General features: G+C 38.0%; 1 protein-coding gene across 4 annotated transcripts; it reads left to right on the top strand.

Moving 5' to 3' along the window:
* The first annotated feature begins 6 nt into the window (after nt 1-6).
* LOC131327400 (ankyrin repeat-containing protein NPR4-like) lies at nt 7-12,753 on the top strand. Of its 4 annotated transcripts, none has more exons than XR_009200292.1 (3): nt 9,479-10,057; nt 10,181-10,615; nt 10,732-11,440. XR_009200292.1 is itself a non-coding variant. In XM_058360537.1 (3 exons), the coding sequence occupies exons 2-3, from the start codon at nt 10,589-10,591 to the stop codon at nt 12,515-12,517; spliced, it is 639 nt and encodes a 212-aa protein (XP_058216520.1). In that variant the 5' UTR covers nt 9,837-10,057; nt 10,181-10,588; the 3' UTR covers nt 12,518-12,753. The 4 variants fall into 4 exon arrangements, 2 of the variants coding, with proteins under 2 accessions (XP_058216521.1, XP_058216520.1); XM_058360537.1 differs by lacking the exon at nt 10,732-11,440 and adding an exon at nt 11,906-12,753 and having other exon boundaries at nt 9,837-10,057; XR_009200291.1 differs by lacking the exons at nt 9,479-10,057; nt 10,181-10,615; nt 10,732-11,440 and adding exons at nt 7-133; nt 381-1,339.
* Nucleotides 12,754-13,484: the final 731 nt, after the last annotated feature.

Here is a 13,484-nt window from a genome sequence, read left to right as displayed (position 1 = left end):
GTGATCGGGTTCATGAGTATCAAGGTCGTAGGGACACTATTTGGCACTTAGCAGGAAGATTGGCACCCTAAAGAAAACTCAATCTCATTCCTATGCAGCTTTACAGATGCAGCGTGAGTTACAATGGTTTCAGGTGCGGCATCTTACTTTCTAATTTTCTAAGGATTGTTTACAAAAATACACATTCCTTTCAACATGCATACATGTGTAACATGCAATTATGAGCCAGACATACATGTGTGTGTGTGTGTTTGCAAGCCGTGCTCATATGGACATATTGATAATAGCTTGTCCCACTTAGCTAAACGACACAGCTAAAATTAGTATATATTTGATGTTGGACGGTCTTCCTTTCATATTTTCAATCGCATTTGGGATAGATGTTTTGTTTATTTTGGTAACGGAGCAACGGAGCTAGGTTTGAAAAGGTTCAATCTGTGTGACTCTTTCATCGTTGATTTGATTGACACTCCCTGGAGCCAAAATTGCAAGTCGTTTGATGGTAATCCTTGTGATATGCATCTACTATTACGATCCACATGAATAGTCTTTTTCAGACCTGTTTTGTTTCATCACAGCCAAAATTGCACGTCATTTTGTAGTGGACGGGCAATTAAATAGTACTTAGACTAACTGACTCGTACATGAATATGGGCAGCATCTCCGGTCATTTAATAGGGAAGATGATCGAAACTTGCCACTTGCAGACTCTAACTAGCAATAATGTAGAGGAGATGAGATGGGCAGTTGGCAAATGACTCAAATCTATTATAGATCAGTGAAATTTCATCGAATCGCTTTTCCACATCTCTCCTAAGACCAATATATTAGTGTTAGGTGGAGTATCAATTAAGTATTTTGTCATTCGACATTGCAACCACAAGTCTATTTTGAAAGCAGTTGCAAAGAGTGACATTATGTTACCAACTAAGGCACTCCAAGTACGTGCCCAACAATTTTAATTATAACTCTTATACATCTTTTTTGAACAGCAAAGAAATTTCATAATTTTTTAAATTGTTACAAAGATTCAAGAACAATGAATGATGGCATCATAACTCTTACCTTAGTTATAGGATCTTTCTAAAATGGGTGCGATCATTAGATGGGAGCTCGAATCGGTGCTACCAAGATGGCAGTTTGACAGGGGCTTGCTCCTAACTAAGATGGGAGCTTATCGGGCCGTTAAGGCAATTATTCTCTTACTTTTAAGGGAGTTATGCTATTTTGAAAATAAGAATATGAGAATCATATTAGTTAAGAAGTTTTGCAAATTGAGAATCTTTAACTTCCAATAATTACACTTTAAGATTGGAAAAGTTTTCAATATCACTTTTTCTTAAGATCGAGCTTCTAGGTGCCTCTGCTCCCCCAAACCCTCTCGGGCACCCGCCCCCACTTCATGCTACTAAGACTCTTACACAAACCAAGCCACAAATGAAGCATAACATATAATTCCAGAACTAAGCCATTGCACCAGTTCACAAACCAAACCAAGCTATTTAGAAATAAGGCAGCCCAGAATTAGTGAACCACATGCCATTTGCACTACCGCTGCCACATGAGGCTGCAGATGACCTTGCTGGTTAAGCCATAAATTAAAATGGCATTCCCTACCCTCGTGGATCTCATCCATCCCTACATTGACACCATGTAATCAAGTTCAAAAATATTTCATGCACAGAATATACTATGGACTAACTCTCTAAATATTTCATGCACAAGTTCCATTCATACCTATGGGATTGGCAAACCTACCCTTGGGGCAATAGATCCTTTACCTCCAAACCTTGTCATTGAGCAAAGTCATCACTACAAGGGCCAGCGAGTTCACCATTTTGTCTCTTGTAGACTTTTGTGGACATTGCTTTGCATAGTAACCATTTTTCTTGCAAATATAGCAATGATCTGACTTACGATGGCCTCGTAATTTCTTTTGCACAAATGCAAACACAAAGTAGGTACAAACACAAAGTAGGAAGGGAATAACGATCTATGAAAGAAGCACACAGGTTTTATTATTTCAAACAAGTCTAGATACAAAATAACAAGCATCAGGGGCTTCTTCTTGAGACATAAGGAGAAGCATCAAGATAAGCATAATTGTTGTTGTTATAATAAATAGATATATAATAAATAAAATCGTGATCTTGAGATTGTGATTTGATTGTAATTAGGATAATTTTCTTCCATAGTTAATTTGTATGATTTCGTTCCATAATTAGGCTCCCTCTCCTATATAAATAGATGGCTCATTGTAAGGTTTTATATATCAAATTCAATAAAATTCTCTTCATATTTCACATGGTATCAGAGCTATAAGATTTAGGCCCTATGGAATTTTTGCTCCTGGCGGGCGGCCTAAGCCTTACTGTCATCCGCCAAGCACTCATAGTTTACTTCACCCACCGTGCCTCTTCACCACTAGCACTCGTGGCTTTCTGATTCATGAATTCTTCATTTCTTTTCTTTCAAACTCAAGTTGGTAGACTTACTTGAGTTTGGCTTGGCTTGGCGTGGCTGCTCCTGGTTCTCACTTATGGCTGTCCTTTTGGCTCTCTTGGTTCTCTTGGCTTGGCTTGGTTGTTCCTGGTTTCTTTTTGGCTTCAGTGCTCCTGATTTCTACTTTTTTCAAACTCAAATTAGTATATCTACTTGAGTTTGAGGGGGGATGTTAGAATAAATAGATATATATATATAACAAATAAAATCGTGATCTTGAGATTGTGATTTGATTGTAATTAGGATGATTTTCTTCCATAGTTAATTAGTATGATTTCATTCCATAATTAGGCTCTCTCTCGTATATAAATAGAGGGCTCATTATAAGGTTTTATATATCGAAGTCAATAAAACTTCTCTTCATATTTTAACTTCTCTTCATATTTTACAGTTGTGCTTCACCCACGTCGGATAATTTTCCTACGTGAATATTGGGCAGCAAGGAATTTCTATTGTCATGGGAATCCACTAAGGGTGGTGTTTGATTTGGAAGTGATTTCCATTAAGGAGGAATCCCATGCCAATAGAAATTCCTTACTGCCAAAAAACTGACTTTTACACAGTACTTCCTTGCTTGTTTAGATTCTTATTCCCTTCTTTCATGCACTGAGTCACTAACTTTTATACCAATATTTTTACGCAAAACTAACAAACAAGAAAAAAGAATAGGCCAGACCAAACCATTTCTCAAGAACAATAGCTAAAGACCCGGATACTACCACTTGGATCTGGAACCTACATGCTAATGCTCACGATTTTGATAGCCATACCAGTGATTTGGAGATCTTGTGAAAAGTATTTAGTGCCCATTTTGGTCAACTCTCCATCATCTTTCTTTGGCTGAGTGGCATGTATTTTCATGGTGCTCGTTTTTCCAACTATGATGCATGGTTAAGCGATTCTACTCACAATGCGCCTAATGCCCAAGTGGTTTGGGCAATCATGGGCCAATAAATATTAAATGATGATGTGGGCAAGGGTTTTCGCAGAAAACAAATAACCTACAGGGATTTTCAGATTTGGCGAGCATCGGGAATAAATAGTGAATTTGTACTCTATTGTTCTGCTTGAATTTGCATATCTTACAACTTTAGACAAACATGTCTTACAACTTTTCAATGTAAAGTTATAATTTTTTCTCGTTTGTTAGTTTTGTGCCAAACTTTTATGTAATAATTGTTCATTTTGATGAGAAGAATCGGACAAGTAAAAAATTATGACTTTACACAAGTATTTTGAGAAATACATTTTTATTGGATATTTCAAAAAATACTTATGTAAAAGTCATAATCTTTTACTTTTCTGATTCCTTTCATCGAGATAAACCAATAATATATAAATATTCGGCGCAAAACTAACAAATACAAAAAAAGAATTGAGTAAAGACAAAACCCAAAAGTTGTGGACTAGTGGAAACACTCCAGCCATAAAATAAAATAAAAATAGAAATGTCGTTCAAAAAATAGTGGAAACACCCCTATATATAGAATATAGATCTCCAAGGAGAACTAAGGAGTACCTCTCTCTCTCTCTCTCTCTCTCTCTCTCTCTCTCTCTCTCTCTCACATCATACTCAAGAGGAGAGCAGTAGTTATGGACCAACAACTGTCCCGGAATTCTTCTTCCGAAAAGCAAAATAATGTGGCTGCAGACACCATGGAACCAGGTAATTATTCAAACCACCTAATGAAAACCACTTGAAATTTCTGGTTATTTCTTTCATGCATGATCTGGCATTTAGACATATAACTTCGAATAATGTCACTCAAATTAGGGAAACAAACAATGATGTGTGATTCCTTCCATGAGTGGAGTACGTTGCCTTTATATATATTTATCCCGAAATTCCATTCAAGGCTTGATCGACTTCTGACAATCTTGTCCATATCAGTTGATTCTGATCCTTTTTGGCTTATGTTGTAGCTACCTAGTGGAAGTTTTATAAAAAAATCTAAAGTTTCTACTGAATTCACATATTGTTACTTGTTTGTTTCCAGATGAAGTATAGGGAATCAGAGAAACAGAGCTTATAGATTCCATTTCAAATGGGAATGGAATCACATGTTGGAACTGGGATTCGTTGAAAAATTGCTACACACCAAAAAGTAAATCATATTAGAAATTTACTGGACCAATTGCAGGCGTTCGAAAATTGGCAATCGAGGCTAGTATTTTTATGACTAATAATATATCCTCAAAGCAAATTCGTCCCCCATGCTGGTGCTCTTAGGTCTTGTAGAACACCCAATCTGAACATATTAATTATCCTTAATTTGTGCCCTCAAGGCTTCCCGATGATGAAACGGAATCAAAATAGGATTCGGCTAAAGCTTGAACAATGCTTCTTGGTCTTTTTCAAAACTAAAACGCATTTTTTTTCTCAACACCCTGAGGGTAAAATGGTCACACATTTTAATGTATAAAATATCTTTGAATGAAACCAACTAGGTTAGAAAGAGGACTCATCTAGCTTTCCAACACTTCAAGAAACACCTAAATCCGAGTTCGGGAGTGTCCGTGGCGGCCCTCTGAAGTTGGGCAGCCACTCTTGAACGCTCGGGAGTACCACTCTTGAACGCTCAGGAGTGGCACTCGTGAGCGCTTAGGACTCCACTCTTGAACGCTCGGTAACTCTGACAAGCAAATGGATGATGAACTTGACCTTTGACCATGGCCTTTTTAGAGTTTTCTGTTCATTCAACTTGCAATTTAAGCCTGCACGTCTCAAAAGACTAGCAGGAATGTCATCATGCCTTTTTTCCCCCAAAACTATTTTCCCATTTTATTTTCAAATTTCAAACCTCCCCTATAAATACACCCATGTTCTACCTTTCAAAGGGACACGAAAAATCACTCTCTCCCTCTGCTAGTTTCTGAAAGTTTCAGTCTCTAAACCTCCCTCAAATGTTTTCCAAAACTTGTGTTTTCTAAGAAAAATTTCAAACAATCTCCACGTACTCAAAAGATCTCAAAGGTTGTTCAAATCTCTAGTCTGTCTAGAACTCCATTTTTCTACTGTTTTCTACCCATTTTCAAGCATCCAAATCAGTCCAAGGAGCCAAGTTCAAGTCAAGCAAAGGTGTAAAAGCTCACTTTATACTTCAAAATCTATTATTTTCAAACTTCTGAGGGGAATCAAGGGCCCATACCAGTTTCTCATACTGGTTGTGAGCTCATTTGATCTTAGTTTAAGCAAGAAGAGCAAGAAGAGCACAAAGAAATAAAACTTTTTCTAGGCACTGTGTTCACTCCCGAGTGCTTAGGACCATTCTTGAGCGCTCAAGAGTGCTGCTGTCATCAAAATCTTGTTTTGTCACTAAATATTGCTTTTGCTGTATTTCAGTAAATACTAGGTGCGCACTGGTCCTTCCAGAGCCCAATTAGTTTTATTTTCAGTTGCAAGGAAGAAATGCTCAGATGATTAGGACCAGTTCTTAACTGTTTAAGCCCTTTACTGAGCACTGGTGCATATTAGTAGTTATGTGTTTCTGTTTTAAGTTTCATATTGCATCTGTTCTAACCAAGGTTTGCAGGGTGGCTCAGCAGAGCTCCTAAGCGCTCAGGAGTGCAGTCCCGAGCGCTCAAGAGTGGTTCCAGTGACAGTAGTTGATTTTCTGTCATTTTTCACTTTGCTTCATTTCATTATCATATATGTACACTGGCACATGCATGTACCCTTTATTTAATATACCTGTGGATACCTACTAGCTGCTTTTATGAAACAAAATGTTTTCGATAAACCCCACAAACATTGAGTAGAGATTGACCCTGTGTCAAGCGAGAGAGGTGCCGTAAAACCCTTCCCCTCTCGTAACATGGCTTCCAAACCCAAAACAATCTCTGGAATCATTTTCAACCAAAACGTTTTCTCAGGTGGCAAATCTCAAATCCGGGTGGTGACTCTTTCTATTTTTCAAAACCGAAGCCTTCCGGGCGGGTAGCCCACAGGTCTCTTAAACGTTTGCCTCCCAGGATTACCCGATTTTCGAAGAACGGAAGTTACACTCCAATCTGTTCAGCGGGCGAACCAAAAAACTGTGCAGAATTCTCTCAGAATATGTATGCTATAAGTGCAAAAAATTTCATAACTAAAATGGGAGGAGATGGGTCCTATTTATAGAGAAGTAGGCATCCCAACGAGGAGGGACGATGACTATTCAAAATAGTGCAAGGAAAAAGACGCAAATGTTCAGAATGGTATCAGCCGAAGAGACACCATTGTCCGAAATCATCTTGGCCGAACCAACACTTAATTAAATTCCCACGTTCCAAATGAAGAGACACTTCATGTTGCCAAGGTAAATGAAGCATTGGCACCCATTGGTGTAGCTTGCCACATGTTGGTTTATGAACCAACACTAAAATCAATTCAAAAAGCTTTTAAAGGATGAAGTAACTAATTAAATTAATTACAAGTTCCCACTAAACTTTAAGCTTTGGAATTTTATGAACCCCCACTGCCACGCATGGCCTGTTTCGGCGGAAACCAAACAATTTCTATTACTCTATATTTATTTATCCATCGCAGGACAAATAAATTACAACCAAATCAAATGGTATAATTTTGGAGTCAATTTTCAATTCACCTATTTTCAACATCACGTTCTATTTTAGTGATGTATTGATCATTTTAATGAGCTTTTGGAAATTTTGAGAACAAACAACCACAATTATTTTCAAATATCTATATAGTCTTTGTTTGGATTTGGTTTTTAAACATTGCAAGTTTTATCTCTTTTTTTTCCTGCCAGACAAGACGAAGTTGTATGGTGGTTAATTAAGTACATTACCACAAGAGATTTGGTTATTGTTCCATCAACTCAAACCTAAAACCTCTCAACACCTGAGTACTTGTACACGACCAACTTAAAATCCCGACCAGAATTGCATATTTCTCATCGTTACGAAATTGGACATAAGTTTCTACTGTACAGGTTCATGGCCGTTATAGTCGATAGTTGATCGTTAAGGGTGTGTTAATTAGGAACTTTTAAAAATATTATTTTCTCGTCAAAACTGAGTTAACATATCGTTCAATTCTCCTAATATTGTCGCTACAATTTTTGTACCGTGACTAGATATTTAAATCCTTGGGTTGTGGATATGTAGCTTTGCTGAAAAATAAATAATTTGGAGAAATCAATGTTGCGTCATTCACACAGGATCAGAAACTAATTAACGACTAGCTAGTAGTAGTGATGGATGTTTTTGTCATTGTTAGATATCCAATATTATTCGACTTATTGCAGATCAAAACAACAACTTGGAGGGTGTGAAGAATGAATACTGGAGATACATACCACTAAATAAAACTGCACTCAGAGGCGACTGGGATGCAGCAAAAAGATTCTTTGACCAAGATGCAAATGCGATCACAGCCCCAATCACTAGCTTTTCTGAGACAGCGCTCCACATAGCAGTCGGGACTGGAGAAAGGGCTATACATTTTATGGAGAAGTTGGTGGAGTTGATGCCAATGGAGGCCTTGACATTGCGTGACAGTGTTGGTTATACCGCCCTTCATGTGGCTGCTGTGGTTGGCAATATGAGGGCCGCTGTTGTGTTGGTGCAAAAAAATCCCGATTTACTCTACATTCACGGCTATCTTGACCTATTACCGCTCCATTGTGCTGCTCTATATGCATGTAAAGACACCCTTTTGTTCTTATTGACCGTTACCAAGGATGATCACGTGTCTAGGCCCTTCTCAAATAAAAATGTTGTTCGGCTTGTCAATTTGGCAATCTCCTCCGGATTCTATGGTAAGTCGCCCATGCTAAATAAAAAATCACGAGAATGACAAGTACATACTTAAAATTAATCTATAACAAGTATAAATGAGAAATACTCCTACTTGTCTACTGTGTTTTTATTTTCACTTATTGTATCTTTTTGTCCGTGACCAAACAGATGTAGCCCTCAATCTGGTGCAACATTATCCCCAATTAGCTAAATCAAAAGACGACCACAATGAGTGTTTCTTGCAATGCATAGCTAGAAAGGGATCCGCATTCCCCAGTGGTAGTCACCTGAACTTTTGGCAACGCGTTATCTATTGTTGTAAGTTTCTAGTAATCCCAACTCTCTCTTTTTTTAATAATAGCTTATATTTACAAATGTTTTTCCCTTGGAAGATGTTCCCGTGAAATTGGAGATGAACCCCATCAAATATCCCCCCAGTAGAGGCGACCTTGAGAATCCAGCTGTTAGCAACAGAAGATCTCAAGCATTGATTGGGCAGAAGTACAATTGGAGTATTTGGGCTCAAATTTTGAAGGACTTCTCCATTTCCGGTTGTCATTTACATATCCTTCTATTTATTTTAGCCAAACTTGAATAAATGATAGCATTACTTCTATTTGATATCAAATGAAATGCAACAATTCCATAAATCTTGTGCTATTTTATTGAGTAAAACGAGTCAGTTGTTACTCTAGAACACACATAAGAGTTACGGTAATCCTCCCAACCTTTATTAAGCACCGACTTACAAAAGAATACACTCAAGAGTCTAGACAGAACATCCCTCTGCCTTAGGCTACTAAAATGTCTTGCCTATATAGGCTTACATTCATAAAAACGTGGCCACTAAGTACATGAGATCGTGGGCCAACCCATGATCTTGCAGTTGACACCACCAACTGCCCTAGGGTTGTGTTGGCTTTGCCAAAATCTGCCAGCACACTGAAATATGAAACTGCCTGGAGATAACTGCCGATAACTGTCCATTTCTACCTTGGACACATGTCCCATGCTGCCAGCAACATGTGCAACCCGTTTCTACCTTGGACACCTGTCCCATGCTTCCAGCAACATGTGCAGAATGCTGTTAACCGTCAATAACCGTTTTGCCTGAGCCAACTCAAGTCGATCTGCCTCCGTTTTGCCCGAGCCAACTCAGGGCTGCCTGGCCAATTTCGTGATCCAATCCCAGCTCCCAATACTTAGCCGTTTTTTAACGAAACAACAATAAATGACCATCGGTAAAAGCTCCATACTATTAACTGCAGTCTTACCATTGCCGCTAAAGGTTTTTCCAAAAAAAAAGTTAAATGAGATTTGAACCCACAACCCTTTGGATAGTACCCAAGCACTTAACCACTCAGCTACACAAAAATATGTGTTTATTACGAAAATTATAATATTTCTACTATACAACAACATTATTACCACGGTTTTTGGCTTACAGCTGTACATAGTACTTTTACCTGTGGTTTCATATTGTTGTCGTTAATAGTCACCATTACCGGCGATTTTATTGTACGGTGGTTTGTCTTTATCCCTGGTAATTGCGCCCTTTACCGACGGATTTATTATCACAGGTAAAAAAAAAAAACCGCCAATAAAGGCTATTTTTGGCATAGTATATGTAGACTCCCACAATGAGTCGGGTGTTATGCTTTCTTTTCTCTTATCTGTTGAGTATTCAATTTATTTCGGATGTCTTTCGCACTAGCATCTTCTTTATGTTTATTTCAATTAAACGACGTAACTTTTGGATGTACAGGAAGCCAACAATTGCAGATCATGCTCTGGAAAGTGTTTAAATTTATGGGTAATGCAAGTAGTGCCAATTAATTTAACACACAACTATTAAGCAGTTAATCCTTATTTGTTTTTGTGTTTAAACTATAACTCATTCAAGAATTATCACATCTATGGCTTTTCTCAATTGCAGTGCCTCCAGTCAAACACATCCAAGAGCAAAAACAAATGCATCTTGAAGCACTTACACTACTCAAATGTGTATGCGAGGAAATTAGATCTTCAAATGACCCTAACGCTTACAAATTTGCCGAAGATGCAGTTATTCTTGCAACAAGGTTAGGGATTCACGAGGTTATAGAAGAGATCGTGGATTCATATCCCGAGTTAATTTGGACGAGGGACAATAACAATCATAACTTATTTCAACGAGAAGTTTTAGATCGCCATGAAAATGTGTTCAACCTCTTATATCAAATGACTGATCAAAAAAAATGGGTTACAAAGTTTATGAGACAATCATGAGGACACTATTTTGCACTTAGCCGGAATATTGGCACCTCGAAGAAAACTCGATCTTGTTCCTGGTGCAGCTTTGCGGATGCAACGTGAGTTACAATGGTTTGAGGTGCGGCATCTTACTTTCTAAGGAGTGTTTACAAAATAATATTCCTTTAATCCTTTCAACATGCATGCATGCGTAACCGTTATGAGCCAAACATACATACATGTGTGTGTCTGTAGAGCTGTGCGTGTACGAATTGAGACCATCACGACTGATCCTGAAGAGGAATGAATGGAAAAAATAGCATGTCGTATCAATGGAGCATTCTAAGAAATTGCTCGTCCTGCTTAGCTAAACAACACGAGTAAAACTAGTATTTGATGTTAGACAGTCTTCCTTTCATTTTTGTCAATCGCATTTGGCTTAGATGTTTTGTTTATTTTGATAACAGAGCTAGGTTGGAAAAGGTTTTGGGCTAGACTCTTTCATCGTTGATTTGATTGACGCTCCCTTGAGCCAAAATTGCAGATTGTTTGATGGTAATCATTGTGATATGCATCTGCTATTACCATCCACGTGAATAGTCCTTTTCGAACCTAATCCCACATCAGTTGAATAGTATGATCTGACTAGTACATGAATATCGGCGGTATCTCCGATCATTTAAGGGGGAAGATGACTAAAACATGCAAGTTACAGACTCTAACTACCAATAATGTAGAGGAGATGAGATAGGCAGTTGGTCAAATCTATTATGAATCAAGTATTTTATGGCATTCAACATTGCAATTGCAAGTCTATTTTTAGTGCGGTCGCAAAAAAGGACATTATGTTACCAAGTTACCAACGAAGGCACTCCGGGTCCAAGCCCAACAATTTTAACTATAACTCTTATACATCCATACATTTACATACATATATATGTGCCTACAATCCAGTTCAAGTAATGACCTCTTACGGTCAGGACCTTCCCTTTTCTGATCAAATTTTGATGATCCGAGCCGCTCAATGTGATCAGAACGTGATTTTAAGGGTACCGCGAGAAATTGGCAAAAAAAAAAATGACCGGAAAGGCTTCATCCCAATAATTTTTTATTGAACGGTTCAATAAAAAACTGTTCAACTCAAGCCCTTCCTGGTCATTTTTTTTTCCAATTTCAAACGAGTACCCTGAAAATCACGTTCTGAACACATTGAGTTGCTCAGATCATCAAAATTTGATCGGAAAAGGGGAGATCCTAACTTAATCCAGACTGTATACCGTACACACCTATATATGTATATACTTAAGTACAGGTGATACCCAAATGGGTTGTGTAATTAAAGTTTTAATATGTCTATATGTTCTTTCTTTGATGGATTAGTCATTCATATATGTTTGTATTACTTTGTAGTTTATGTGCTATCATGTAGGAAGTGAAAAAACTACTACCGCCTAATTACATAGAGGTGCGAAACAATGCTGAAGAAACAGCTGCAATGGTCTTCACTAGAGAGCACAGGGATTTAATAGTGGCAGGACAGAAATGGATGAAAGACACTGCAAACTCATGCACAATTGCGGCAGCACTCATCGTCACTATTGTGTTTGCAGCCGCAATCACTGTTCCCGGCGGCAACTATGACACCGGGCTCTCCATTTTCTCTAAAAAGACAGCATTCATTGCCTTTGCGGTTTCAGATGCAATCTCTCTCTTCACGTCCACCACTTCTCTGTTGATGTTCTTGTCCATCCTTACTTCTCGCTATGCTGAATCAGATTTTCTCCATGTTCTTCCCAAGAGATTGATAATTGGTCTGTTTACTTTGTTCTTATCCATAACAACCATGATTGTGGCCTTTAGTGCCACACTCTATCTTGCATTTGGGCATGATAAGTTGTGGATACTTATTCCGGTGGCCGCATTAGCCAGTTTACCAGTCACGTCTTTCGTGTCACTCCAATTTCCCCTCCTTGTGGATCTCATATCGTCGACGTATGGTCCTGGAATTTTTGGCAAGCGAAGTGATCAGCCCTTTTATTAACATGATTTGCATTTGTAGGAAATATAAGATTGATTGTGGTAGTGATGAGAGAAGACAGATAAGAAATGAGTGAGGTGCTTACGAGTTAGTGGGTGATCAGATGTTATGAATGTGTTTGATTAATGGTTATATTGGTATTGAATTAGTGTTGTAAAGGTTTTGGGAGCGAGAGAGAGGGGTCTGTGTCATGTGTGTGAGTGTTTGAGGGTTGAGTGATTTGTATTGTTTGTAATTTTATATATAAAGAGTGTTTAAATTTGTGTGAAATTCTAATTTTTCTCCCACCAACATTTGGTATGAGCGTGAAGGATTCCCAAAATCGGGTCCATTAACACAAAACACGTCTGAACGGGTGATGGGTCAGGCTTGACATTTTTCAGGGGGAAAGGGTAGAAATAGAGAACTCATCCTAGCATTGGTGTAAAATCCAATCAATAACAACCGTAGGAAGCCTCCAAAAGTGATTTTGTGAGTCTATTAAGTCAAAAACTCTTCCTTATGTGTTACTAGGTGGGCTGCCTCGTGCAGAGCACGAGTACCATGCTCGTCGTTAGAGATTAAAACAAGCTTAATTTTCAAAACGAGCAGGTCTTGTAATTTATAAGAACTATAATAAGTGTACTTAATCGTTATCAATCACTAACATTAATAATCACATATATGGTGCCTCCGCATAGTAAGTCATGCCCGTTGGTTTTTAAGTGAAAGGACTTATTTTGGTACAAGAATATTATACAATCTACAGTACTCATCATATATACCCAAAGTTGCTAACCAAAAAGCATAATTCTGGGTTTTGCACATGCATGCATTAGAGACTAAGATAAATATGAGATATTTTGTTTGTCTAGGCCATACAAAGCGGAGGAAAATGGCGCAGAAGAGATTTACAATACCCTTCCCATATTTAGGTGTTTAAGGTATATATGTACCCTATAAATTGAATATTAAAACCGTGTGATAATGA

Source organism: Rhododendron vialii, chromosome 5a (assembly GCF_030253575.1).
Source record: "Rhododendron vialii isolate Sample 1 chromosome 5a, ASM3025357v1".
NCBI lineage: Eukaryota > Viridiplantae > Streptophyta > Magnoliopsida > Ericales > Ericaceae > Rhododendron > Rhododendron vialii.
The sequence above is the reverse complement of the archived record's forward strand: the minus strand, read 5'-3'. Positions and strand labels throughout refer to the sequence as shown.

Coding starts and splice junctions, on each gene's coding strand:
- LOC131327400 (XM_058360538.1), top strand. CDS start 107: ATGCAGCGTGAGTTACAATGGTTTCAG. Junction 134..11,905: donor GTGAGTTACAATGGTTTCAG/GTGCGGCATCTT, acceptor GCTATCATGTAG/GAAGTGAAAAAACTACTACC.